Below are 26,490 nucleotides of genomic sequence, written 5' to 3' on the forward strand. Positions count from 1 at the left end.
GCGTGGCGGGAGCCCAGTGAGAGGAACGCTGTGGGCCGACGGGCGGGCGGAGCTCGCCAATGAGAGCTGAAGGGGCGGAGCCAAACGAGGAGGCGGGGTTTGGAGGGTAGCGTGTGGAGGTTGCTATGGCCGTGGCTGGAGAGCGGCCGCGCCGCCGGCCAATGGGCGAGCGCGCGGCGGCGGACGGACGTGGCCGTCGCCCAATGGGAGGCCGGCGGCCGGCGGCGGCAGCGGCGGGGGCGGGGCCGGCGGCGGCGAGCAGGGGGCGGAGGGCTCGGTGTGGCGCTAAAGGAGCGCGGCGGGCGGGGGGCGGAGCGGCGCGAGTGCTGAGGAGCCGGGCGGGCGGCGCGAGCTCCGGGGCACGGCGGCGGCCGGGCGCTACACAGGTGAGGCGGCGTGGGCCGGCGGCGGCCCCTGGGTCCCTGGGGCGAGCTGGGCGGGGGGCGGGGCTCGCCGGGGGCGCGCGGCCCGGCCCGCCCGTGGTGGGGGTGGGGCGGGGGCGGCGGGCCCGGCACACAAAGACCCCCTTGTGTGGGCCGCGCCGTCCGTCCCGCCCGCCCGCGCCGTCGCATCCTCCCGCCCACCCCCCCCTCCCCCTTCGCACCCCACCCCCCTCCGCCGCATCGCCGCCGCTCCCGGCTGCATCGGTGAGGGGAAGGTGGCCATTTTCTCCCTTTCCCGCAGCCTTCGCGCGGGCGGGGCGGCGGCTGGGCGGGGGGCGCGGGGCTGGCGCCGGGCTGCGCCGGGGAGGGGGCCGCTCCCGGGCCCCGCCGGGCCGAGCGGCCCCGGCCGCCTCCTTTGTCCTTTGGGGCGGTGGCGGGGCCTGCGGCCCTGCGCGGGGGGCTCCGCAGCCGCTCCCGCAGCAGGAGGGCGGCGGGCATCAGTCCTCGGCGCCCGGGGGCGGTGCGGCTTCTGCGGCTCCTCGGGCTGCCCCTGTCCTTGAAAATGCCCGGGCTGCGCTGAGGGATGCCACTCCCCATCTCCTCCGGTGCTCCCCCACCCCCCTTTTGTTTAGCGGAGCAGAACATGTGTAGGGTGCCTTTTTTTTTTTCCCCTCACTAGTCGTCTTTTGGGAGCGCTGGATTCCTGCATGATAAATGTGCTCATTTGTGTATTTCATTTGAATGCCATTGTTAACAGAGGAGCCTTGGGTAGAGTAAGCTGCAACTTGCTTTGCTTCTGCAGAGGGTCTTTTGTGATGGGCTCTATGGAATTAAAAGCCAAAGTGGAAAAATGACCCTGAAACCGTCTGTGATCCTCAGATGTTAGGTATATTCCTCAGGGGCTGGTGTAAAGTCAGTCCACGCATTCATTTCAGTCTTCAGCCTTTAATTCTGCTGGGGAACAATAATGATTAATTTTGTCGTACGAGTTCTATTTGACCTCTAGGTTTCACTGCATCTCAGTGTGCAAAACTCAGACAGATTATCATAAATGCGTTTGGCTATCATACCTGGCCAGGGAGCTTTCAGAGACTTGACACCAAATTTGCAGATGAGGGCGGCAATGGTGTTCCAGGTCTTTGTTGGAACTTCAGCTGTAGTCAAGCACAGTGGAGACAAACAGCTATCTGAATTGGGGGTTGGAAGCTCGAATATTAAATCTGTGGGCTTCTTGAGCCAAATGTATCATTCCTTGACTAATAGCTTCACTTTCCTGGCTGAGCAGTCCAGCTCACTTAAGGTGTCTCCTCAACGATTCCCTCTTCCTTCATTGAATTTTTCTCTCAGAGGCTCTTCTAAAATACTTTAAATGTCAAGTCATCGCCTCTTGATTTGAATTAAGCTGTCTGTAGTAAACGGTCTGCTTCTCAAACCTCTGAAGAGTTCAATGACTTCATGCTTACTTTACATTAAGGTTGGACAATGTAACAAATGTCCATGCCGCAGATGGAGACACAACTATTGTACTTAATTACATGTTCTTCTGAGGATGGGTGTGTTGCAGAACTTCCATCAGTTCATACCATAGTATGAAAGGTGGCAGATGCAGTTTGCGAAACCTTCCTTGCTTTTGAAGCTAACCTTTAGATTACCTGCTGGAAAAGACTATCATTAGCTAATGTAACATTCTTCAGCAAAAAGATCTAGTGTGTAAAAACCCAAGATATTTAATGACCTGGGTACTAGGTGTCAGGGTTGACCTTGTTGCTCCTGGGCAGTTACAGATGAAACTCCTAGCTCAAGGAATCCTGGATGTGACAGTGGTATTAACTAGAGATGCAGTGGCCTCTCTTAGAGGCAAATAGGTGAAGTGAGCGTGCAGGAGCTCTTGTCAGCAGTTTTCCTTTCCTCTTCAAATTACCCTTGAAGCTGTTGGAAAATCTAACATCAGTCCTTGCTGTGTCTTGACCCTCAAGGTAAACTTGAGATTTGTAGACATTTTTTTGGAATATGGTAATGTCAGTGCTCATGACTGAGAACAGAAGCAGGCTGTAGAAATGCAAAGTCTTATGTTTTTCAGGAAGAATATGAGCAGGGTTTAGCTAGTTTAATGGCTTGCAGAAACCCCATGTCTCAAGTTCTTGTCTGCAGTCGAAAATCTACATTTTAAAACATATTTTTGCTGCCTTCTGATTGCTGTAGTTGGCTATCCACTGAACATTTTTTTAATAGTTTTATCTTTTTTCTTTTTTTTAATTGCTCAATTCAAGTGGAGTTTACTGGTAAGCTTTTGTTAAATTTGCTCTTCTTCCTTATTTAAGCATGGAACACAGATGTGGGTTTTTCCTGCTTGTAGGTCTCACACTTGTTGTGATGTCTCTCCGTAGTTGGTGCACAGTTAGAACCAGTTTATACTGAGTTTCCTGTACTGGATCTGGGATGATTCTTGACAGATCATTTTAACTTTTATATGGCAGTTGGTTTATTCAGAGGGCTGCTGTGTGAGTAGGGGCTCTCAGTTGTATAGTAATTTCTTCAGTCTATGGAAGAAATTAATGATGCTTCTTCATCAGGAGAAGATACAGATGTTAGTGATAGATCATTTAATTGATGTGTCGTAGCTCTGTTCATTTCATTGATAAGAATATGATATGTAACATTCGCTTTGCTTTGTTTTCTCTCCAATTTACAGGGTAACTGATAGTAGACACCTTCACTTCCTGCAATGGCACAGAGATCGGGACAGGAAGATCCAGAGAGATACCTCTTCGTGGATAGGGCTGTAATCTACAACCCTGCCACCCAGGCTGATTGGACTGCTAAAAAGTTGGTGTGGATTCCTTCAGAGCGCCATGGTTTTGAGGCAGCCAGCATCAAGGAGGAAAAAGGGGATGAAGTGTTGGTCGAACTGGCAGAGAATGGCAAGAAAGCACTAGTCAATAAAGATGATATTCAGAAGATGAATCCTCCCAAGTTCTCTAAAGTGGAAGACATGGCAGAATTAACCTGTTTAAATGAAGCCTCTGTATTGCATAATTTAAAGGATCGGTATTACTCTGGGCTCATCTATGTAAGTACTAATTATTAGATTCATTATCGGTGCTAATCCAGCTGAATTTACCTGATTCCAATTCCTTTACCTATTTGAAACAGAAGAAGTGGGTCTTGTCTTTGATTTTGGTAGCCTAAATACTTTTGAGTCCCTAGCATTTAGATTAGTCCAGGGTCTTTTTCCATGCTGTGTACAGGTCGAGAACTCTGTTGTCATAAAACAAATAATAAAAAATTCTCCTATGGAAATAGTTCTGCAAGCATCTTTCAAAAATAGAATGCTAAATGGCAACTCTGGGTGCTTAGCTCATGCCGCTCGTTAGAGCACTTGCCTCAGACATGCTTAACTGATACAGTGAATAGTATCAAATGGCTTGTTTGAGCTGATGAGAGATTACAAAACCTAACTTTGCTGAATTACTGTTGTTTAATTGCTTATATGAATAAGCATATATCTTGTTTTAACTTGCTGTGTATTAAAAATGATAAGAGGCTATGCTATGCTATTATTTAAAAGCCAAAGTTGGAGAGTGCTCGGAATGCAAAATGTCTTTTTGGAATCTAATATTAACTTAGTGGGCCAGGAAAGAATGTGTTCAAGTGCTTAAAATAAACTAATAAGATAAAGCTTTCTTTTTTCAGTGGTTTTGAAGCACTACTTGGAACATCTGGCTTATCACCATCTTCCTATAGAGTTAGGAATCACACCGCCATTGATGCTGCTTTGACCCCGTTCCTTCTTTGAGCAATGTTAAATGAGTGCCTGTGCCATACAGTTAAGAGTAGCTCCTTGTCTCTTGGCAAACTGATTGCATAGTGACTTGTTGAGTCAGAGTATCATTAAGAGCTACAAGTAGACTTTCTATCTTAAAAGAAACTGCAACATCTGCTTAAATGCTTGGCTTGTTTTAATAAACACTTGTTCTAAAGCTTAAATCCATTTTCTTTAGTTCCACTAGCTAGTTGACTCGTTTTCCCTTCCATCTAGGTATTAATGGGGTACCTTTTTGCTTGGCCCTTGGTAATATTTGGAGTTATTAAAAATTATATGCGACTTCAAAATATTCTTTGTATTTGTGCTTCTTTGTTAGTTTCCTCTGTGGGTTTTTGGTTTTTACCCTTCTGAGGCCTTCCAAGACCCTTATGGCAGAGCTCAGCAAAAAAATACTCTTGGAATGCTTCCTGCACACTTATAAGTAAACTAATTGGATAATTAGTAAGGGCTGGATTGAAAATTAAAAGTAAACAAGTTGATAGGTCAGAAGTCTTCAGTGTATCTATCGATCATAATGCTAGTTGTTATGAAAGTCATTACAACTATTATAACCATATTTCATTATGAAGGTTAAAAGCTGAAGGCCTTAAATGTCAAAGCAAGCTCAAGTCCAAGGCCTCCATGCAGTAAACACAGCCCCAAGAGCTTCTGGAGGATGGTGCTGAGAACCTGTCACTCTTCTGTATACACAGATGATACAGCAATGTGTTACTGTGGATGACTGACAAATTAAAGAACTCTGTTTTATGGAAGCTGGCTTATTATGTATGTGGAGTTTAACTGATATCCTATAGGTGACCTACCTTCCCCTCCCTTTCCCAAAAAAGGTGCTTTCTGCTTGCATTCCTTAACTGTTGAGGCAGACTCTAAAACTTGGTTCCTTGGCATTGAGATACTGCTGTCATATAGGAGGATTACTGCATCAGTATATTACTAATGATTTCTACTCCTAAGCTGGAAGAAGTTAGTTGGGATCAGGAAGTTAATGGATTTGTTGGCCTCAACTGGAGGTCTGTGTTACAGGAACATTGCTGGAGGATGCTGCTGTTACCAAGAATAATGCTTCTATGCAGCTGTAATGATGGCTTCTTGTTTGAAATTAAAACTCAGCTTATTTTTTTGGAGGGGATAAAAAAAGCGGTTGCGAGTACTGTTAGAGTAGAGGCTGAAATGCTGGCAAAGGTCAATAGGCTGTAGAGAGAAACTTCATCAAGAACTTGAGCTGGTGGGGTTTTCAGTGCAGTTCTGGTAGGGATCTCTGTCGGGGGTCCCTAAACTTCTTGAATGTGGCACTGTCACTGCTGCTGCTGACTGCACAGCCCAGAGCCACTGCCATGGCCTGTGTATCCTGCTGATGGTGTATGGAGAAGAGCCAAAGTTAACTGAGCTGATGAAGGGAATTATGGTGGTTTGGCCATGACAAAAGTTGGTTCAAGGTATGTTTTGATTTCCAGATAGTACTCCCATAATAACCAGACTGAAGTCTTATATTTTTGATGTTGGTCTCAGGTAGTTAAGATGGAGATGGTGAATCTGATCTGGTTTCCTTTAATTCACAATAGGTAGCATGCAATGTTGCCTTTCTAGGGAGTAGATACATGTTTCCTTTCAATCCCTAGAAAGGAAACAACCGAGTTGAGGTATTTGGCCAGTGGGTCTAGTCATCTGTCTATAATCTACCTCTCCCAGATGACACTGCTGGAGGAACAAGGAGGGCTGACTAAAGCTAGCTAGTGCCAGTCGGCATGACCTGGGCAGTGATGCTCATTTCATCAGGAGTTTCGTGTAACATCTAAGTAGGGATGGCGAGGAGTTTCTGGAACTTCTAGCATTTCTAATGTCTGCCAAGTGACATGATCTTGGGCTCTGAGTTGCATTATTACTGTGCTGTGGGAGATGAACACAATTGGAGAACGTGGAAGACCAGTGGTTTGTAAAAGCATGATGTCCATGCTTGGCCCTGTCTCTATTTCTGGTCTGTTCATGACAGCACAGAAGATGAAAGGTGGGAGGGCTTGTACAAGGAACTGCTGGGGAGAATGGTTGGAGTATGAGCTATAGTCATCCCAGTTTTGCTTTGGAGATGAAATAAGTTACTTCATTTTTTTTTATTTCATTTCTTGCTCCACTTTCAACATCACCTATTCCATTTCTTGCCACAAAGTGTATTTTGAGTGTAACTGCAGAATATGTTAAAAAAATTCTTTCCTAGAGAAGCTGTACTATCTGCAAATTCTTTTGAAGTATGCTATATATATATTCACCCCTGAGAATGGGTAATTCTTATGAATTCTTGCACTTGGACTTTTCTCCTTAACCTGTCAGTGACTAAGCATGATACTGCAGAATCTGAGTCCCTGAGATGATCTCTGCTTGTGTTTGGGGCACTGTTTTCATGAAGTGCAAATGTTAGTTCTGTGAAGGTGCAGCCATCTACAGCAGGTTTTTTTCTTGGTAGGAGTTGTCACTCTTCCTTTTGTTTCACAGCTGAATTTTTCCAAATTTTGTGCTTTTCTAGGGATATTGGCATTTCTTATGACAGGGATGTATCATTTGAGTTGCTAATACTCCAAATTGTCTCTCATGACTTGCTGTAGTGGCAGCTTCTCCTGGGTTTTGGTTACCTTAAATGCTTGTGAACTGTCAGTTCTTCAGCTTCGTATAAAACTTTACTATTCTGCCTGCTCTGCTTTAGAGTGGCCAGCTTTAACACTGGTAATATCCTTCATAGCTGTAGGTCAGAAACTGGAGGTAGTTCACTGTAAAGGAGAAATATCCAAAGGCTTAGGAGGTCCTTTGAAGATTTGAAATAAAGATGATTTTGCTCAGACTGCTTTTGTGTGGTGGTTCTTGAATATCCATATCCCATGATGAACTCAGTTCCAGATATCTTTCTGGGGGCATTGCTTTAAGAAAGGAGTCTAGTTGTCAAGAGGTTTTAGGTGACCAAGGTCTGTAGCCTGAGTGACAAAACATTTTTATTTTTGTAAGACCTGCATGCAAAATGCCACTGAATGCTTCTAGATATCACCCCTAGATTTTGGCTTCTGCTTAAGTCATGTCAGCAAAACATGATTTCATGGAGGGGGGGAGGGAGATAATCTTTGAATCGAACGATGAAATGGAGACATCCACTGGAAAGAGGGGATGTTAAGAGTCCATCAGCCTTGAATGTTACTTAAGTTCTCAAGACCACTGTTGCCGTAATGCTTTGTGCCAAGCCATGACAGACAAGATTACTGCTCCAGTAATTCTCCTTGTCACCATTTCATGTGGTTCAGGTTTTCTCATGAACCAGCCTCCAAACTCTTCATGGTCCAGTATGGTATCTGAAGGTAGGAGGTCACTGACTTCAATTGTTAAACTGCTGTGCTGTAAGCTGTAGATGTTCAGGAGCAGTTTTGTTTATGGCTTGGAGGTTTGTGGTGTCAGTTTGCTGTTGTGGGGAGTGTGTGAAGCTCAGCTGAAGAAGTGGCTCTGGCTGTCCAAGCTGTAGCTGTCTCCTTCAGTTGGAGTCCTGGGGAAAAGGAGATGCTTGAAATGGGTCTCTTCTTTTGGTGGGAAAGGATGGGAGTGGCAGGGGAGTAAACAAGAAGGAGGATTTAGTCTGAAAATGAAGTGCTAGGATGGCAGATGTTGCACTTGAGAATATGGAGGGGAGAAATACTTAGGTGCTTTGATGGAGAGCTACAAAAAAAGTCTGAAAACTGCAAAGAATTTCTGGTGTAGGAAGAGGCGTTTTCTCCATCTTGATCTCTCTGCACTTCACTATCATCAATGTCTTAGCTTCAGTGTCTATTTAGAAAGTTTATGTATAGGCGTGTCAGTTATGCTCAAAATTAGGCTTCTACTCAAAGTTTACTACCCAATTTGACTCATATGGCTGATCTGAAGGAAAGAACCATGTCAGTATTTAAGTTGTTTTATACCATTTTGTGTTCTCTGCACTTGGAAGAGAGAGTGGCTAGTTAGTGTGCAGTTTGAGAGTCCTTCTCTTTCACTTCAGAGCAAGATGATTCTGTTTTTTTTGAATTCTGAATTTGAATTTTGAGATATGCTATACCACTTCTAGAACTGCAAAAAGCAAAGTGGTCAGGAATGTTCCTGATCACTCTTAAGTAATGTTTCAGTGCTTTGTTAGGCAGCATTCTGGATATAACTTTCTTAGACTTAAAACTTTGAAATACTATTAAAAGCATTTCAGTTACTCAAAGTGCAGCTGGCTGCATAGATCAGGAATGTGAATACCTCATTTCTACTTAAATGGAAAGCAACTTGTTCTTGATATTGCAGACACTGGCTGGAAATGGAATGAATAAGCTAATGACTGTTAATAAGTCGGGGCTAGGTGACACTTTTTCCATCAATTTAAAGCTCTGCTTTTGAGTCAGTACCTCTTTTGATGGCAAGAAAGACCCTTCCACTTGCCTTCTAAAGCATATTTTAAATGTTTCTATGTTCCTACATACTCTATTAATGAATGTAAAAACATAACCTTATACTCATCTTGTTAACAGAAATATTTTGTTAAGCCAAAAAGGGTTTCTTGCTAAGTGCACTAGCAAACACTAATAGTATGGATCCTGGAGAGGTTTGACACACCTTACTGATTTTCCAGAGAAGTAGAACATCTGAATTGCAGATGGCTGTATTTTAATGGTCTGACTGGTAAGTGCAGACTAATATCTGAAAAGTTCCTGGATAAATGGCATGTTGTCTACTCAATGGGTCTATAAATGTTCGAGTTAAAAAAGATAATCAAACTGAAAGAAGATATTGCAGGACCAAAAGTCTGTCTTGTGCAGTCAAAAGTTCCTATTCCTCTACCCAGTGCAGTAAGATGAGATGAAGGAATTGCTCACTCAAACACAGGCTGTAATTAAGTCACAGTAAAAATGAAGATACTTAAAATCCAGTGGGCTTTATAAAAATCTATTTTAAAAAATGTTGCCATTGCCACATCTGTTCTAGTCCCAGCTCTGCTGGAGGAAGTCCACTGCCCATAGCTGATAATATGTAGCTTGCTGATACCCCCCATAAATCACTGCAGTTACTACTTAACTGCTTCCTGACCTCATTCAGTCAAAAGGATTAAAATTAATAGAATTTCTCAAATGCTTGACTTCTATTAACCCGTGTCAGTATCTAGATGGCCTCTTGCGTTGGTGTGACTATGTGGGGTGTTCCCTGGTGATGTCTGTTGTTGGTAAGCCTGTGACCTACGTTTGGGTGCTCAGCTAGAGAGTGTCAGGTGGGGATGTGTGGCGTAAGATGTGAACATGCTGTAGGTGAAGTCAAGTTAGAGACAACTGGTTTTGCTGTTCCTTGAGGAAGGACAAAAGATGGTGAAGCACTCTTGAAGAAAGGGTTAGATTCAACATCGGAGTCCTTCAAACTCTAATGAACTATGCATTATCTTCCCTGCCTGCTCCTCCACTTTTTTTTAGCAAAGACTTTTTTGAAAGGGTTAGAAACTGTTTATGTAAGGCTGAGAGCTCCTGGAACCTTGCTGCTGATTATTGTTCTCTATGTATATGCCTACTGGGTTTTCTTTGTACCAGTAAAGAAGAAAACATGCTTACTATTGTGCAATTAAAAATACTTCAGCAGGTATTTTTTGATAATTACAAGTATTACATCTGTAATTGGTCTGCAGCCATATGCTACTTTCATTTTTTGAGGTACTTTCCATTTTATTGGGGCAGAAGAGGGAAAGAATGAGAAATATGCTGTGGTCCCCAGTTCCAGAGCCTGATGTGGGTGGAAGCTCTTGTAACACTGCACTTAAGGGGCTGTATATAAGCTGTTTCTTCTCCTAAACTACTGCCTCCTGTGAGGCTAGAGCGTAACCTAGAACAATCTGTGTTATTATATAAGCTTCTGTGATCTAATTGCTTTAATTTTCCTGCTGGTCCAGTTGGGAATGCTTCACATTAGTGAGTATTGAAGACTGGTATTAAAAGAACCTGTAAGAAATTAAGTTTGTTACTTAATTTCATCTTTTTCCTTAATACAAAACAGTCACTGGATCTAGTACGTAATATATTGCAGAAGAAATGCTGGCGTTCAAATTGTAAGTGCTGCTCTGACACAAGAACTTGTTTTTAAATTAACTTTGATTTTTTGGAAGACTTATAAATGGGATCAAGCTGAGAGAGTTCTCTGTAGGATTTTACTTTGTTAGAAACGTCAGAAGGATTTAAGGGAAATGAATCAATGCCCTCCTTGCCCTCAGGCCAGCAGAGGTATGAAAAAATACGTATTCTCATCATATTGTCTGCTTCTATTAAAAATGGTAGATTAGCAGCCTAAAAAGGTGCAATAACTTGGATTATGGACTCCTGTTCAAGTGCTCAGTGGAATACACTGTGTTGCAAGACATGCCTGCATCAGAAGTCATGGGTATCCTGTTCTAGGCCTTCTGTAGAGCAGTCAAGCTCCAACACGCAGCTGTACAGGAGCCTTATGAAAGGATATTAATACTTTTCTGGCTCTGGTGCAACCTAAGATCATGTTTTATGTCTTAGCTGTTGCTGTGGCTGAAGCAGTCATGGCTGTGACGCTGCGCCTGTCTATCTCAGAGGTGGTGAGCTGACTGAGCAGGAGTATGACCTGCGCTGCTGATCTAATATTGGTTTTTCTCTCATTAAACAGATAACCTGAAGGCCTTACTTGTGAAATACAGTTCTGGTGAACGTCCTCTCTTTAGTGCTAGCTATAGAGAACATCAACAGACAAGTCTTTTTAAGTTTGGGCTGTACTTTGATTAGCTTCTATGTGTGTTGTGTTCCTTCCCTTTCTCATTCTCATGCACACATTTTACACTTCAGTTGCCCTGAGTCAGTGGCTCTTGTGCCCCAGCCCCTGTCAGAGCTGAGGCTCCCATCACCCCGTGGCGGGTTCCCTGGCCTTGTTGGCACCCTTGACCCCAATCTTTTGGATGCCAACAGGACTTTCCTTTAACTAGCAGTTTGGGCTTGTACAGAGACATCTGGGATAACTTCTGGGTTCCAGTCTTGACTGTGGCCTGGCTGGGGAGCACAGGCTCAGGGTGGTGGTGTGGGGACTGCCCATGGTGCTGGGGCAGCTCTGTGGCCCCGCTGTCCTGAGGTGGGTGGTAGCTGGGGATTAGCTGCTGTGCAAAGCAGAGAATGTGTTCCACCCCAGGCCACAGCCTCACCTTCTTTCCTCACACTTCAGAGAATGAAGAGCTGCCTGCCCTTCTTAAGGCTTGAATTTAGGATTGGATAACTTCCTCATTTGGGGGGAAAAGGTAGTACATGAGAAGACCATGCCAAGCTTGGAGGACTTAATAGATCTTGGAATGTGAAAAGCAGGTCCATAGCTTCAGGAAGTGAAACCAGACAAAATGCTATGATGATGCAGTTTATCAATCTGGAGAATGCTCTACCCCATTAGTATATGGGATACTGCCTAACTTTTTAGGCTAGAAACTGCTGGTCTATATTTTGAGTAATAATATGAGATGTCTAGATGCTTACATCAGTTTAATTATGTACTAATAGAGTAAATCTGTAACTTTTTGAAGAACTGGAGATGAATGTTGAGCCTGGATACTCAGGTGATGCAAGCTGTTAGAAATTCTAAAAATTTACCTGCATCTTGCTACTGCACTCTGAAGTGATGCTTTAAAGAGGCCTTTTGATGTTGTCCAGGAGGAACTAACCTAACAGTCATAACAGCATGTTCCTTGATGCAAGAACTGTAAAGCTGAGTTATTAATCTAAGGAATTGTACAAGGCTTTTGACACTAATACCACCATATGTGTACCCAGTGAAGGTGTGGTATGGTTTTAAGAGAAAATAGGCCATGAAAACCTTTTTTGCTCTGCAGCCCACACCCCAGATTCAGAGCCTAAATTCCCATGTGCTCTCACCTGGAAATAATGCACTCTCTATTTGCCCCTGGTTCACTTACCTTTCTCAGGTTGCTTACTGCTAGGAATGTAATGCAGTTTTCAAATAGGCCGGTGCCAGAAACCTGAACTCTTCAGTCTGGGATAGCTTACCAAAATCCAAATTACTAAATGATATACTACTGGATAAAGGCTTGTAAGCATCTGGAAACATTCAAACTCCACAATTAGTGTCCTGAAGGAGAGTTTGTATAACAAACCTCTGTCAGAGCACTGCTTTACTATTTCTCTCTGGAGCCTTGCCTAGAGAGTGTGCATTCCAACATGCCTTATTGCTGTTCGTTGATATTATCTATATCCTGTTCCTCAGTAAAGTGTGTGTTTCAAGCAAGTATCTTGTTTGCAGCTGATCCCATGATCTCAAGGTGAATAAACATCTTTACTTGCCTTTAAGTTCTTAGTGTATATATCTACCTCTGTCAGCTGAAAAAATTAATAAACCTGGTTCTTCATCCAGACTGGCTAGTTACTGGACCTCTTCAGTGCTTGATCCTACCTTCAATTCAGATCTGATGGTTTTGCAGAGTGCCTGTACTGCAGGATGGAGAGGAGGCACAGGGCATCACTCTACCCCTTCGGCGAGTCTGAAAGCTCTGGACATCCTTAACGGTTACCTGGTGGTATTCTTGAAGTAGGGGGTCCATTTGTAAGGCAGGTGTGCAAGTATTCCTGTTAATTCTTTCTATGGCTGCTCACCAAGAAGCTGTTGAAATCAATCTTGGCCTATTTCTCATGTCTTCAATTTGCATGTAGAAAGCCCACAGCTCCAATCTGCTGTCTTAGATACAGTAATAGACTTGCACTGTGAGACTTGGAGTTATAAAATAGCTGTATGAATTTTTTTGTACCATTTACCTCTCTCCCAATTAAACTTGACTCAAAAGCATCCCTTCTGTGTTTACATGCCTACCAAGCCCCAAAACCAACCCCTCAATATCTTCGTGTGTTGCTTTCTGCAATAGATGATGGTCTGGAAATTTGGAAGCCTTGTGGGAGAACTTTGTTCCTTCTTCCTATGCATAAATTAAGGCTTTACAGTGTGGTCATGTTTTGAAGAAAGTGTGGGGTTTAAAATTCTGCAGGGAAACAGTAGGAGAGTGAACTGAGTGACGAACCTGTGGGAAATCAAGATGTTGGAGTTCAAGGTGCTTCTTACGAAGAGCAATGTCATGACACAGACTTAATGGTCAGGGATAAAAACCTATCCTTTAGATTTAGTTTCAAATAAATGAACCCCAGCACTGGTGAAATAGTAGAATTTTGTACTTCTAACTTCTAATTTGGCCCTGTTCAGTATAAAACCTCTTAAATGAACCCTTTTTATTTGCCTGGGATGCTTCTTGTTCTTCCTCTAGATTGGCTGAGTTATGTTGGCATCTAGCTGGATTTTGCTGCTTATGATCATGCCAGGTTCACTGATCCATCCCATTACTGTGTTGGGAGATACCTAACCTGGAAGCCTTTTTAGGTTATCATCAGTAGAGGTCTGAAGGATTAAGTTGTTTTTATGAGTTATTAATTCTTTATGTAGCTAAATAGTAATAACATTTATTTCATGTGTTGGGGAAATAAACAAAATATGCCAAAACAACTGGAGGGAGGAGGGATGAATAATCTTCAGATAACTGTTCTTATCTTATCACTTAAACTTTTTTTTTTACTTACCAGATCAGTTTATTCATGTCTGGGGAAGGGCAGTGATACTGGGGGGGAGAAAACAACTACTTTCCTTTGTGAATATAAAAAGACCAAAACAACTGATAAAAGTTTTAGATTGATTTGCAGAGAAATGGAGGTGTTGCTCTTGAAAGGGGGAGACTCTGTAATACCGTTGGTAAATACAGCAATACACTTACAGCTTAACCATCAGGCAGTGTTCTGAGAGTTCCCACCCACAGTGAGATATAGAACAGCATCCCACGGAGTTAAACTGCAAGTTTCGGGGTGGGTAGAAATCAGACCAGGGCTCAGAAGTGCTGCTGGATGAGAGTCCAGAATCATCCTGGAGGAAAGAGGTCTTCTAGCTTAAGCAAATGTTCATGTTGTTACACTGGTCAGAGTGTGCTGGGACAGATCTGGAAATGGACTTCAGTTATGTGAATTCTTTTGCTCGTGACCAGATCTCATCTGCAGTCAGCAATCCCCAAGTCTCTTTTTCATTAGATGTGGCTGTAGTAGAGAAACACAGCGTAGGTGCTGTTCAGTGATTTTGAGCTGGTAATCATACGGTGGGCTTGGTGAACATGTGCCTGCCTTCTAGTTACCCTTATTTGAAGGCTAGAATGGAAACCAGGCTTGTGGTAATTCTTGATGCCTTCATGTCACCTGTAGTGATTAGAGATGAATGTGGCTGACCTTAGTTGAGTACAACAGGGGAGACCACGGGCTAGGAACATAAATCCAGTATTTATCAATTACTTGTCTCCTTGGTCAGTTGTACCAAGATATTAAATAACTGTCCAGCCTTCCCTCTCCCTTGCAGTATCACTAGTGGCCATGAATGAGTTTGGTCTGGGAATGGATTCTATTACCAACCAATTTTTTTTGAAATATATCTTCAGTAAGTTACTGCAAGGGCATGGATGCTGGCAAGAGGGACAGTGGTAGGAACATGTGGCTGGGGAGGAGCTGACCGCTTGCCAACAGACCCATGCTTATGTTGAGCTAATGACTGATAAGTTGTTCCTTATGCTTGGGTCAGTCGACCTGATAACATCTGTTTCCTTTCTGTTGAGAAGTAAATACCTTATTACCGAAGATGTTTGGCTGGGTAAGGCACTGCAGTGCTTATCATCCAGCAGATCTGACCAAAGTGGAGAGATTATTTTCCTATAAGGACATAAGATGTCCTTGTGTCAGGACATCTGGCATAAAACCAAGTTCTTTTTCTTTACCAAGGGTGCTCCTGACTCAATTCAGAGATCACCTTCTGTCTGTCTTTCCAGAATCACTTGTAGATGTAGAAAGAACAGGGCACCTCTTCCTCAAAATATTTTATATATTGAAAAAACAGGCAGATCAGGAATTTCAGCTACTCTGTTGATACAAGTCTAGCAGAAATATATTTTTTTAAATCAACAAATGTTATAAGAGTTAGGAGTTACCTGCTTAATACTATAGGGTCTGAACAGCTGTTAATGCTCTCGGCTCCATTCCTTCTCTCAGCCTGCAAAGGTAGGAAAAACAGTTTTCCTGACATTCAGAAAGATACCTCCTGTTTTTGTCAAAAGAAAACTGGTCTCTTGCTAACATTCCTGTGCCAGTAAAGGTGTGAATAGTATTAATGACTAAAATAATGCACCTCCAAAGCATGCTATGAAATAAAGGTGAATGGAGAGATTTTACTTTCTTAAAAACCATCAGCTTAGTTGATTTTTTTGAAAAGGCAAGAGCCATCCACATGCTTTGGTTCAGGGAAACACCATGGATTAGCTCTGGTTTTTGCATGGTCAAAACTGACTGTGAGCTTGATCTTTGATCCCTAGTAAAGCCCATACAGCCAAGCCACATTCATCTGTGCTTCCCAGATAACAAAGTGTGGGTGACTGTGCATTTTTTTTTTCTTACATATATATTTATATGATAAATTTCTTCTAAATAACTTTTATGGAGCAGAGATTGAACTGTCTGAAGTAGCCTTTGATATTTCACTTATAGGGAAATGTGGACCTGTTTGTGTAATTTGTATTGTGTGCTCAATTTTGTAAAACTTTTGAGGCATTTCTTGACTAAACAGAAATGCCTCAGTAAGAGAGTCAATGAAATAAGAGAGTCAATGAAAAGTAAAATTTGTGCTTGAGTTTCTTATTAGTATAGTAGTCCTGGTAACTTCTGTTCATGGTCAACTCTAAAAGCAGAGTATGAAATGTCGTCTGCAGTGCCAGCTGCCAGGCTATCCATCAGCTGGGGTGGGACAGTGGAGGGAATGACCTCCAGGAGGAGACTGCTTTGGGATTGAGAAAGGCCGATGAGCAGGAAAGACATAAGATACAAGAAAACAGTAGGATAGCAGAAATAGTGGTGGTTGGAAAGAGGCTTTTTCCTTATCCAAATTATTTACTATTGAGATTATCAGTTCCTTCAAAAATGAAAACATAACTTTGAACGCACATCTTAGTGGAGGAGTTGAACCTCAAAAAATGACTGTAAATCCTGTAACTTGGCAAATGGAAGGGAAATTTAAATATCTGTGGGAAAGTAATCAGATGCTCCACTTCATATTTACTCATGTTTATTATCTTTAGTTACCTGCATAAAAAGTAATGTAAAGAGGCTTTTAAGAGAACTAGAAGCCAATAATTTGCCTATAGCGTGTACTTTGAGTTGCTCAACAAAAAAGACCTCAGTTTTGTTCTAAGATAAATATTATAGAACCTGTGAATAAAGTTTTCTGCTCTTCATGGCTCTATTTCAATACTGTTTGCTAACAGAAACGTTTCTCTTTTTTATTTTTTTTTTAAGACCTATTCAGGGCTGTTCTGCGTAGTTATAAATCCTTACAAGAACCTCCCGATTTATTCAGAAAACATTATCGAGATGTACAGAGGGAAGAAGCGCCATGAAATGCCACCGCACATTTATGCAATATCTGAATCTGCATATAGATGCATGCTACAAGGTAAGAATTAGTTAAATGTTAATTAACAGTTAGTTGGCAGCTCTTTGTAATGTACCTAAAACTCAGGAGCTTCATTATCCAGCTATATAGTAATTTCTAACATGATCATAATCTTTCCTACTACTTAAAGGGGGGTGTGAGGTTTTCCTACCTAGAACCTTACACTTTCAGAACAGAAATAACTTGGAGATTGACCCCTCTCTACTTATTTGTCTGACTTATGGAGGCACAGGCACAAGCTAACGCTAATAGGAAGCGTACTGTGCTGGCTGGTGGCACTGAAAGTTGTGGTAGAAATACTTTCTTAAAAGAAGTAGATGTAAGATTCATGTCAAAAGATGTTAGTGCAGCGGCTTTGAATGAAGTAAGAATGAAAGTGTGATTGAAGAGGGAAAGCTAAAGTATGTTAATGGCTTGTCTCTAATTCTATAAAAAAGCTGGTGTTTTGGCAGCTGAGAAGTAATCTAAAGTGACAATGAAACAATAGTATGTTTGAGTTCAAACAGAGGTCAGGGAAATACTGAACCTTGAAGATTTTTAATTTTTTTTTTCTCCAAAGTGGTATAGGTCATGTCTGTAGTACAATAGAGAGTAAGTTTATGGTGGGCACTATGCTCTGAATTTTGGCTTTAAGGCTCTGCTGGACAAATATGAAAACTGTGAATCTGACATTACATGAATGTGTTGAACTAAAGGCATGCTGTTGAACTTGCAAAATTGCACTTCTGACATAGTCTGTTGGAAACAGAGCCCATACTATCCAATATTGGCTCAGACTTAGGCGGCTGTTTTACTGATGTGGGAACACCAGCATGTTGCATCTAGAAAAGTGTGTGTAATGAAGAGGCAGGTCTGAAAAACTTACCGTGTTTTCTGCTGTAGACCTGGTATAGATGTGCTGGAAGTAGGTTAAAAGCTATTTGACCTAGTTCACATAAACTAAGAAAACACTTTTTCTGCTACCAGGTTAATCAACCATTTAAATGTAAGTGTTTTTTAAAAAGACATTTTCTGTCTTTAAATCACTGTAAATCTTGTTTCTTCAGTTGTGCCTTTGTCTTTAGGGCTGCTTAATAATAAACTACAAGTTGGTGGATTGCTATGTGCTCTTTCACCCCAGAAGAAACTATGCCATCGTCACTGAGCAGGGTGATTCAGGGGCAAGCAATGGAAGAGCAGCAACTTGGGGCCATCGAGAGTTGTCACACTTCTCAATGGATATTTGGGGCTCTGATTTTATGTGTTTTTTATGAAAAAACCCCCAAATTTAAGGCCTTTTGACCCAGACCAACAGCCTCTAACAGCTCAGATCAGAGGACCCCTAATAACAAGTGTATGTGGAATAATAGAGCAAACCTCAAGATTATTTTAATGAGGTTATTCCTAGAAGTCTCAAGTGGTTTGTGGATAAGGGCTTCCCACTCTAAAAGCACAGTATCTTTTGAAATTGCCTCAAGAAAAGTTCTTGAGACAAATGTCCTCTAATAAAGTAAGTCAATGTCAGTAGTTATGACACTTCAGGTGCTCTATATATTTGTTCACATACCATGCTAGTACTGATTTGTGTCTCTGGAGATCTTACTGCCTGTACAAATTTTACTATTTTTGGAAGATGAAATGAAAAAAATTTTCATATGATGGTATATGTTTGGTTACAGTTTTTTTTCTTTCCATACTGATATATGGAGGTTTATATTTTGTATCAAATCTGTGTCTTTTTGTGCTTGCTTTATCTTTCTTTTTGATTTTGATAGTCTGAATTCTTTTCATTTGAAAGAATGAAGCCTCAGATTGGAATAAGAATAGATGAAAACTGTGCAACAGGATCAATTTATTAGGGAATAACTTCTTTAAGGTTAACTAAAACTGTGTTTCTGGTGCCCTTCACCTGTGTAGAGCTACTCCCTGTTTATTTTAGCAAGTGATTCCAACCAGCCAGTGAACTTTCCATGGATGGTTTGCCTTCACAATTGCATTGCTAAGGATAAGTAAAAACTCTAGAACAGGCATTAGCAGTTTTGTGCTTGGCAAATATTTTACTAAGCAAACTGTTCTTGCCTGATTGGTTTGGATCAGAGGAAGAGAAAACCAGTGCTGCTTCTGAATTTATAAGACTCATGAAACTTTACAGACATTGCTTCCTTTAGGAGGAAGGTGGTGTACAGACTCTGGAGATATGCTTGCTTGAAGTATGACACTCACTGCTCTTTGTACTAGTGATTTTATACAATCACCCTGGCTTTACGTAATTTTGAAGCAGTGATCAGTCACAATAAGAATGACCTAATGAGTATGTCTAAAGGGGGCAAGTGGAGGAGAAGTCTGGTACTAACACTGCTCAGTGCTGGTCCCTCTTTGCTCCCGGAGCCTCTAGTGGGACCTGATGCAGAGACAGAGGTGCTTCAGGGAACTGAATTTGTCTTCGTGTAACTAAAACTTGCAGTTACAACAGCTAAGGTTTTCTAGTCATTAGGGCATCAGATAATATTTGTCTTAACCATAGGACATTATTACAATTTTCAGTTTATTTTCTGGTTATTGGTGGCAATACAAGGTCAACTACTGAGTGTGCCTAGAATTTGTTAGGGAGAGCTCGGTTTTCCCTGCCAGCCAAGGATTTAATGTAACGCACAGTGTCCTTAATCTTCTAACTATGTCTTATGTTTTCCTAGAATTTCAGACTTAAACTAATGAAACAGAAAATACGTACATAAAACTTTTAGCTGATAGAAGTAGATCTCTAACTAAGAGCTAGCTGTTTTAATCACAGCGATTCTGATTTAAGTCATCAGTGGTATCTGCTAGCATTTATTTGCAGGATAATCCTTGACCAAGACGCTTTTGCTAAGTTACTAACACGTAGTTATTATAAAACTGTTCTACAGTTCATGTCCACATTTGTGCACATGTTGCTTTGGAAAGTGAAGACAGGATGGTAGAGAGAGAGAGTGCAGTAGTGGAGGAGAAGAGTTATTCCAGTACTATTGCAAGCCAAGATTTTGTTGTTATAGCATATTTATATCAAAAGAAACCTGTGAACATGCTGACTTCTGTGTTTCCCATATTTGGCATCTAAAATTTTTAATTATTACGATTCAAGACTGAAATTGAAACCATAGACATGCAATTCCTTTGGATAATATGACCATGCACTTACAGAAATACCTTAACCGCTAATTTAGGTCAATGAAAGTGGTTGGCTGGTTTTTTTCAGTGGTATTTCGTTCAGTATAATCCATGTTTACTTTCCTTGTAGCTAATCATAAACTACTAATTTTCTAGGTGTTTGAGAAGTGCTTATGGTGATTAACAGGATACTTGGACCTGAGCTGTGACTCTGAACTACGCAATTTCTTAAAACACAATTTTTCTCTACTGATAATCATGTACAGGGAGTACCTGTACCTCAATATCTTAATGCTTTCATGCCTTAAATTCAGAGCATGGATGATTGGAGATTGAGCTTCTGCTAATCTGAAGCTTTATATATTTAAAATAATATTCGTGCTTAAACAAACAAAATATAGATTTCTGGTTTAGATCATGAAAGCAAAAAGTTTTTTGGTTGACAGAAACAACTGACACACATGCATCCAAATAGTTTTTCCTTCTCTTAAATGTTGCTGGAAATACTGCATTTTGTTAAAGTGGTGATCCAAGCAGAGCACCGCACTTCAGTGTGCTCTCTGTGAGGTACAGGTTGTGTGGGAGCATTGCTAACTGCCAGGCATTGAACTGCTTCTCTGTTCTTGTCCCCTTGAAGAATTTCCTGTTCAGGAGGACCTTCAGCCCTGCAGTCTGCACAGGTCAGCTCTCATCGTGCCCTTTGGGGAGGAGAATGGGCTGAAAATCTATTTCAGTGCTTGTTAAACACTGAGGACAAAGGGGAGGCGGGGCGGGGGGGGAAGAGCCATGAAACAGAATGTGTTCAAAAAGCCCAGTTTGCCATTTTGGAGAGGCAATAGTATTTTCCAGAGAGATGTACTGGATTAGTATAAACTGTCACAAGAAAGAGGGAGGTGCAGAATTGTTTTTAATGGCTGAGTGTTGCAGATGAACAATTCAGTGGTGGTGCAGCTGTGATGCACTAGGGATTTGAGGCGTTTTGCAAGGAAGAGCAAACCTCATTGATTGCTGGATGTCGTAAGTGTTGCCTTTTCTGCAAGACTTTTGTGAACACAGTCTTACTGAAAACAAGGAAGACGTTGGGTGCCTCTTGGTTATGACAGTCAGGATTTCTCTTCAGGAAAAGACTCATTACCTAGTGCCTTGACCTCAGAAGATAATAACATGCAATTCAGCTTTACATACTGGATTTCCCCTCTCCTAGTAATTATTTTTCAAAGTAGTGTGGTAGTAGGGTAAGTGTTACTTCACGGGTGGTTTAGTGGGTTTCTCCTGTGCTTTCTCTTCATTTTCCTAATGTTATTTGAAGCAGTAAGTACACATAACCCAGGGGCTTCTAGGCATATTAAAATTGTTTAGCCCTAGACAGAAATCAGACGCATAAATGCATAGGGTTGGAGTTGGCATACTTCACAAAAGAATGCTAGAGTGAGCTTTTTCACGGCTGCTGGACAGTTGACATGGTCATAAGGAATTGGTATCCTAATCCCTGTGACTACATTGACCTTAATTCTGTTTGGTAATACAATTTGCAAGACTTGCTAGTGTTTTGTACTGCTAAAAATTATAGGCAGTAAGAAGGAAATGTTTTGACAGGTACTAGGATTTTCTTTCAGAAAACCGATGCTCTAAGTCTAATAGTTCATCTGTGACTATCTTTATTTTACAATCGAGAGAGACTTGATTGTGTAAAAGCAGCACCAACATGCGTTTTTTTCCTAGTGCTTTTATCATACTTGGCTTTCTTTTCTCCCTCCTCCCTTCCTATTCTCCCACTGTATTTCTAGAGGAGGTATGGCATTGTTTTATTATGCCTCTTTATTCATTGACTCTTAAAAGTGCTTTGGAAGAAATATTAAGGAAAACTTGTGTGCTTTTTGTTGCCAAAGACCAGCTTGCCTACTAATATTACTCTTGTACAATTATGCTTAGTCTCTCTTTTTTTATCCTGTTTCCCTGAGGACATCTTGATGAGCACTAAATTAGCACTGATATTTTAGGACTGCCTTTAATCCTGTGGCAGAGAAGGTTTATCGGAAAAGGCGTAATAGGTGAAGTGAACACTTGGTGTTGGAGAAGCCAGTACTGCCTACAGATGCAATACTTCCCTCTTAAAAACATTGTATTGATCTATATAGTTTATCTTGATCTATATAGTTTATCTTGATTTAAGCGCTCCCTTTGGGGATGTTGTGTCCTGCCTGCTCCCCAAGATATGGAAGAAAAGAAACTAAAATATGACAAGGTCTATTAAATGTTCAAATGGAAGAGGAAAAAATTGTTCTGAGACAAAAAAGCCTGGGAGTGATGACTAGCATTCTGTTATGCGAGGAGTATATAGTACCTGTTATATGTGTAATTAGTATTCTTGATATTTTCATTACATCTTGACTTACCAAGAGGTTCCCCAAAGCTTTTTAACTAGTTACACAGTGTGGGATGGCAATCTAAGAGAACTAGCTGCTTGGCAAATGTAATGTGAAGGGTTTATAGGTCTCTTTATTGTTGCACTGTGATTTCTGTTTTTTGACTTTGTCCAATCAGGCTGGTGTGGAATGTAAATACTGAGGTGACAATAACATTAACATCAAGATTGGTTTGTATACCAACAGCAGTGTAATACACAGTGGTGTTAATGGCTGAGTGGAGGGAAGGAGATTCTTGAAGCAAGTAGAAAAAAATGAAATCCATCCTGCTGAAAATTCTGTTGCATTTTTGAATTTGAAGTAAAATGAGAGATGCTTCTGTCAGCTGAACCTATTGTGCAATATTTCATCTCCTTCCCCTCACTCTTCTGTTCTATCTCTTGATATTATATCTGTGTGCTTCAGTGACCATAAAGTTATTTTCATGAATTAAATTGTCACACCTTGCTAGACCATCTCTGAATGACATCAGTAGCAATTACTTATTGAACAAACTCAGTCGAACTTAGTTTCTAGAACTAGATTATAGTATACTATCATGTCTTTTTCTTACTTTAGTGCTTGTGGCAACAGTTCCTAACCTCTGCCTTTCTTGTCGAAATGTGTTTGGTTCCCTGCTCTTTATTGGTGTTCAACCTCAAGATTACAAACTTAATTAGGCATGATGATATTTACAGAAAACAACTTTTTTCTTAAGGCTCAGTTGCTTAGAAGTGTTATTTGAAGTTACCCAAAAAAATTAAGTCAAGCACTTCAAGAAGTAACTTTCTTATATTTAAAAATGAGACAGGAGTGTCAATTGTTACGTAAAGAATTCTTAGTTTCTTTAGTGCCTTGCCTGTTTTCTCCCCACTTCTGAAGGGAAGTGTTGCAGCAGATTAGCCAGTTCCGTGGTCTTTTCGGTTGATATGCTGATGAACTGATGATGATTTTAATTTTAAAACTTGCTATGCAAGCCGGCCTCATAATTGAATTGTGGCTGCACTAGCCTACAGACAGGAATTCAAGACTCTGTGCATCCAACTTATGAAGTCATTCATGAGATGAATCATTTTGTGCATATTACTCAGCCAGCACCTGCTTCTACTCTGAAGCTTTAATTTAATTTTTCTAGGTAGTTGTGAAATAGATAATTCACTTCTGCTTGGCTTTAGCCTTCAGATGACATACATCAAAACATTATTACTTGTGCAACAGAAACATAAATGTATTGTAATCTTGACAGCACATAGCACTGTAACAGCACTGCTAGGTGTTGCGTGTTTTGCACAATAACTGGTTTTTGTTAGTCACGTCTGCATTCCTCTGGGGTGTTGAACTAAGAATTTAGCTATAACTGCTACTGCTAGCAATTGGAGTAGCTCCTTTTTCTGCCTCTACTTAAATTCCTTTGTTATACTCTGGCAAGGAAGTGGCAAGAAGTAGGAGCAATTTTTATCGCTTAGCGAGTAGAGATAAGTGGTAAGGGGCTGGTGGTGTTCTGCTTTTCGTCTTCAGTAATGCAAGGCTCACATCACCAACATGATTGTCAATTTATATCTCAGTGTATATCTAGATTCCTTTCACTTGTCCATACTTCATGTTTTCAGATATTTGGCTGCTTAGATACTCCTGACAGACTTTGTGTACCTTCCTCAGTGATTCAGAGTTGCAAGGTGTTGTGCACCTCTACTATGCAGTTTCATAAAGCAAGGTCAATAAAAGTTCATGGCTTTCTGAATACTCCAGGGCGTTAAAATTCTTTTTATTCGAGGGCTTTTTCAGAGTGATGGTAAAGCTATCAGATGATGTGTAGAAGGAAATCCCAGAAGAAAAAGCAGGAAAAAATGCAGTGTCTTTATGTGTGTCTGCTATGAAGTTGCTTGGGGAAGTTCTCAGGCTGGGCGTGTTCCTTTGAGGAAAACATAAGGGGATCGCTCTAACTGAAGGGTTAGTAAATAGAAAAATGATGGTAGCAAACTGCAAGAACCAAATTCTTAATCTCAGAGATGGAATAGCAGACCAACTGACTGTGCTGCACGGGAACATTTGGCGCAAAAGATTTGGTACCAGAGCACCCAGATGTCAGCTACTGGGTGCTGTCTCTGGGAATCTGAAGACCGGTATGCTCATGATTGCTATCAAACACGTTGGTAGAAATTGTTCCACACTGTAAACCTAGTCTTTGCAGGGACGTATGTATGCATAGAATCATATATAAAGACTCCATATGGGTTTTCTAAAGAGGGGTCATCCTGCAAATGCATTGATCTGTGGATGAATCTGTATGGACAAGGGAGGGCTGTCCAATATGGAACATGTGGTTTTCAAAAGTAATTTGACAACAATCCTAACCAGAGGCTCTTGCGTAACTGCAATATGAGAACAGGCCTTTATATAGGTAAAGAACTGGTTAAAGATTGACCAATCTCATCCATTGTTTTCTGCTTTTTATGGTTTGGCAGGGTTACTGCTGAAAACCCCATGGAACCTGCACTCATCATGTTCATACTTGTTTATAAATGTGTTGCCTGGAAAAGAGGGGGCTGGGAGAGGGTTCTTGGCTTATATTGTTATCCAAGGTAGCAGAAATGAGAGCCTGATGTGAAGGACTGTGCCTCAGTGTATAGGACGTTAAAATAGTGTGTGTGAGACTCCATGTGTACCACTCCACGGTGGTGGTGTACTGGGGGGAGTGAACTTGGTTAGTAGTGTTGGAGCTGGTACTGCCTGAGCAGGAGCTGCAGGGGGTGAAACAGATCTGTGGAAATCTAAATGCAGTGTTCGGCAATGGTTATAAATCAGATGCAGAATGTGAGGAGCAACTGGAAAAGGGATCAAAGTAGGAAACACTTTTGCCATAAACTTACATTTTATACACTTATTCTCTGTGCAGCTCTGGCCTTCCCTGCTTTGGGTGAAGAGGAAATAGGACAGGAAGGCATTCAAAAAACAACTGAAATTAAGAACTGTATTCAGCACGTAAATGATAATTCAGGTCAGATGTGACAGAAGTCCAAATCTGAAGTGGCACAGGGAGAGGGAATAGCAATCCTCCCCCCAGCCCATCTCTTCCTATGCAAGAACAAAGGGTCGTTGCTTGGAATTTGCAAATGACATGTTCAAAACAAAAAAAAGGCAATTTTTTAAACAGCATATCTAAACTGTGGTAGTCTACACCTCAGGACATAGTGGGTGCTGAAAGCCTATGCTGGTCCAAAAAGCCATTTGGGCAACACCTGAGCTTGAAGTCTGAGGATAATGAATCAGTAAATTGCAGGAGAATTTGCCGGCTACTAGAAAAGTGCACTCATCCTTACCTGCTGATTTTGGTCCTTATGTTATCTGCTGTTGGAGTGTGATACTGATTCTGGTTGTGTGGTCTATCTTGCTATATCAGTAAGTAACCTGCATATAAAAGTGCCCATGGTTAAATGGCAATAGTCTGTGTCTTCATAACTCTGGAGGGTTGTGGAGTGAGATGGGTTAGCGGGAGCCTCACTGCAGTGTGCGGGAGCCGTAGAAGTGCAGGGATCTGCTGTAGCTGGCTTTTAAGAGGCTGAGACTATTGGAAACTGTAGCACAGTTATTAGTTTATTATGACTGCATGGAGCTTAATTAGTCTTTATCAGGGTGCTTTCCATAAGTATTATTACTACGCTGAAGTGTTAAACTGGCCAAGAGGCAGAATCTGGTAAAATGTCATTGTATCTTTTAAAGCAGTAGTTGTTAACGGTGGCATTCAGCATCTCAAATGAGATAGATTTAAAAGATGAGGTTAAGTTTTTCTCCACAAAACCACAGGGAAACATTGCCTTTAGTTCAGGAATGAATTCACAGTAATTACTGGGTCAAAAATTCCTCCAGTGATTATTCTCTTCTTTCTCGTATCCTTGTTTTTCACATCCCTTTCTTACTGAAGACTAAGGCTGGAAGAAAGGGGGTGTTAGGTGCTGAAAATAGTTGGAGAAAAGTTGTAGTTGGTGGGGAGATGCTGCTCCTGTTCCCCTCCTGCTCTCCATAGGGAGATATTACCCCTCTCTTAGGGTAATATACTCTAGAGTTTTAGATGGAAACAGTATTAAGCTATGTAGAAGAAAACACCAATTAAAGCCATTTTGTAAACAGTGATTGTTCATGACCATTCCTGATAGGGAAGGATTACTTTAATTATCAGCAGATACAGTGAAACTAT

General features: G+C 41.4%; 1 protein-coding gene across 4 annotated transcripts in view; it reads left to right on the forward strand.

Annotated features, from left to right (window-relative positions):
* The first annotated feature begins 293 nt into the window (after positions 1-293).
* The window catches only part of MYH10 (myosin heavy chain 10), a 102,844-nt gene continuing 76,647 nt past the window's right edge, over positions 294-26,490 (forward strand). For all 4 annotated transcript variants that reach the window (XM_074846976.1, XM_074846978.1, XM_074846977.1 and 1 more), the window contains exons 1-3: positions 294-386; positions 3,076-3,453; positions 16,608-16,764. In XM_074846976.1, the coding sequence (XP_074703077.1) occupies positions 3,109-3,453; positions 16,608-16,764 (502 nt within the window). In that variant the 5' untranslated portion in view covers positions 294-386; positions 3,076-3,108. The remainder of the gene's footprint in view (positions 387-3,075; positions 3,454-16,607; positions 16,765-26,490) is intronic.

The sequence above is a fragment of the Strix aluco genome, chromosome 21 (genome assembly GCF_031877795.1).
Source record: "Strix aluco isolate bStrAlu1 chromosome 21, bStrAlu1.hap1, whole genome shotgun sequence".
NCBI lineage: Eukaryota > Metazoa > Chordata > Aves > Strigiformes > Strigidae > Strix > Strix aluco.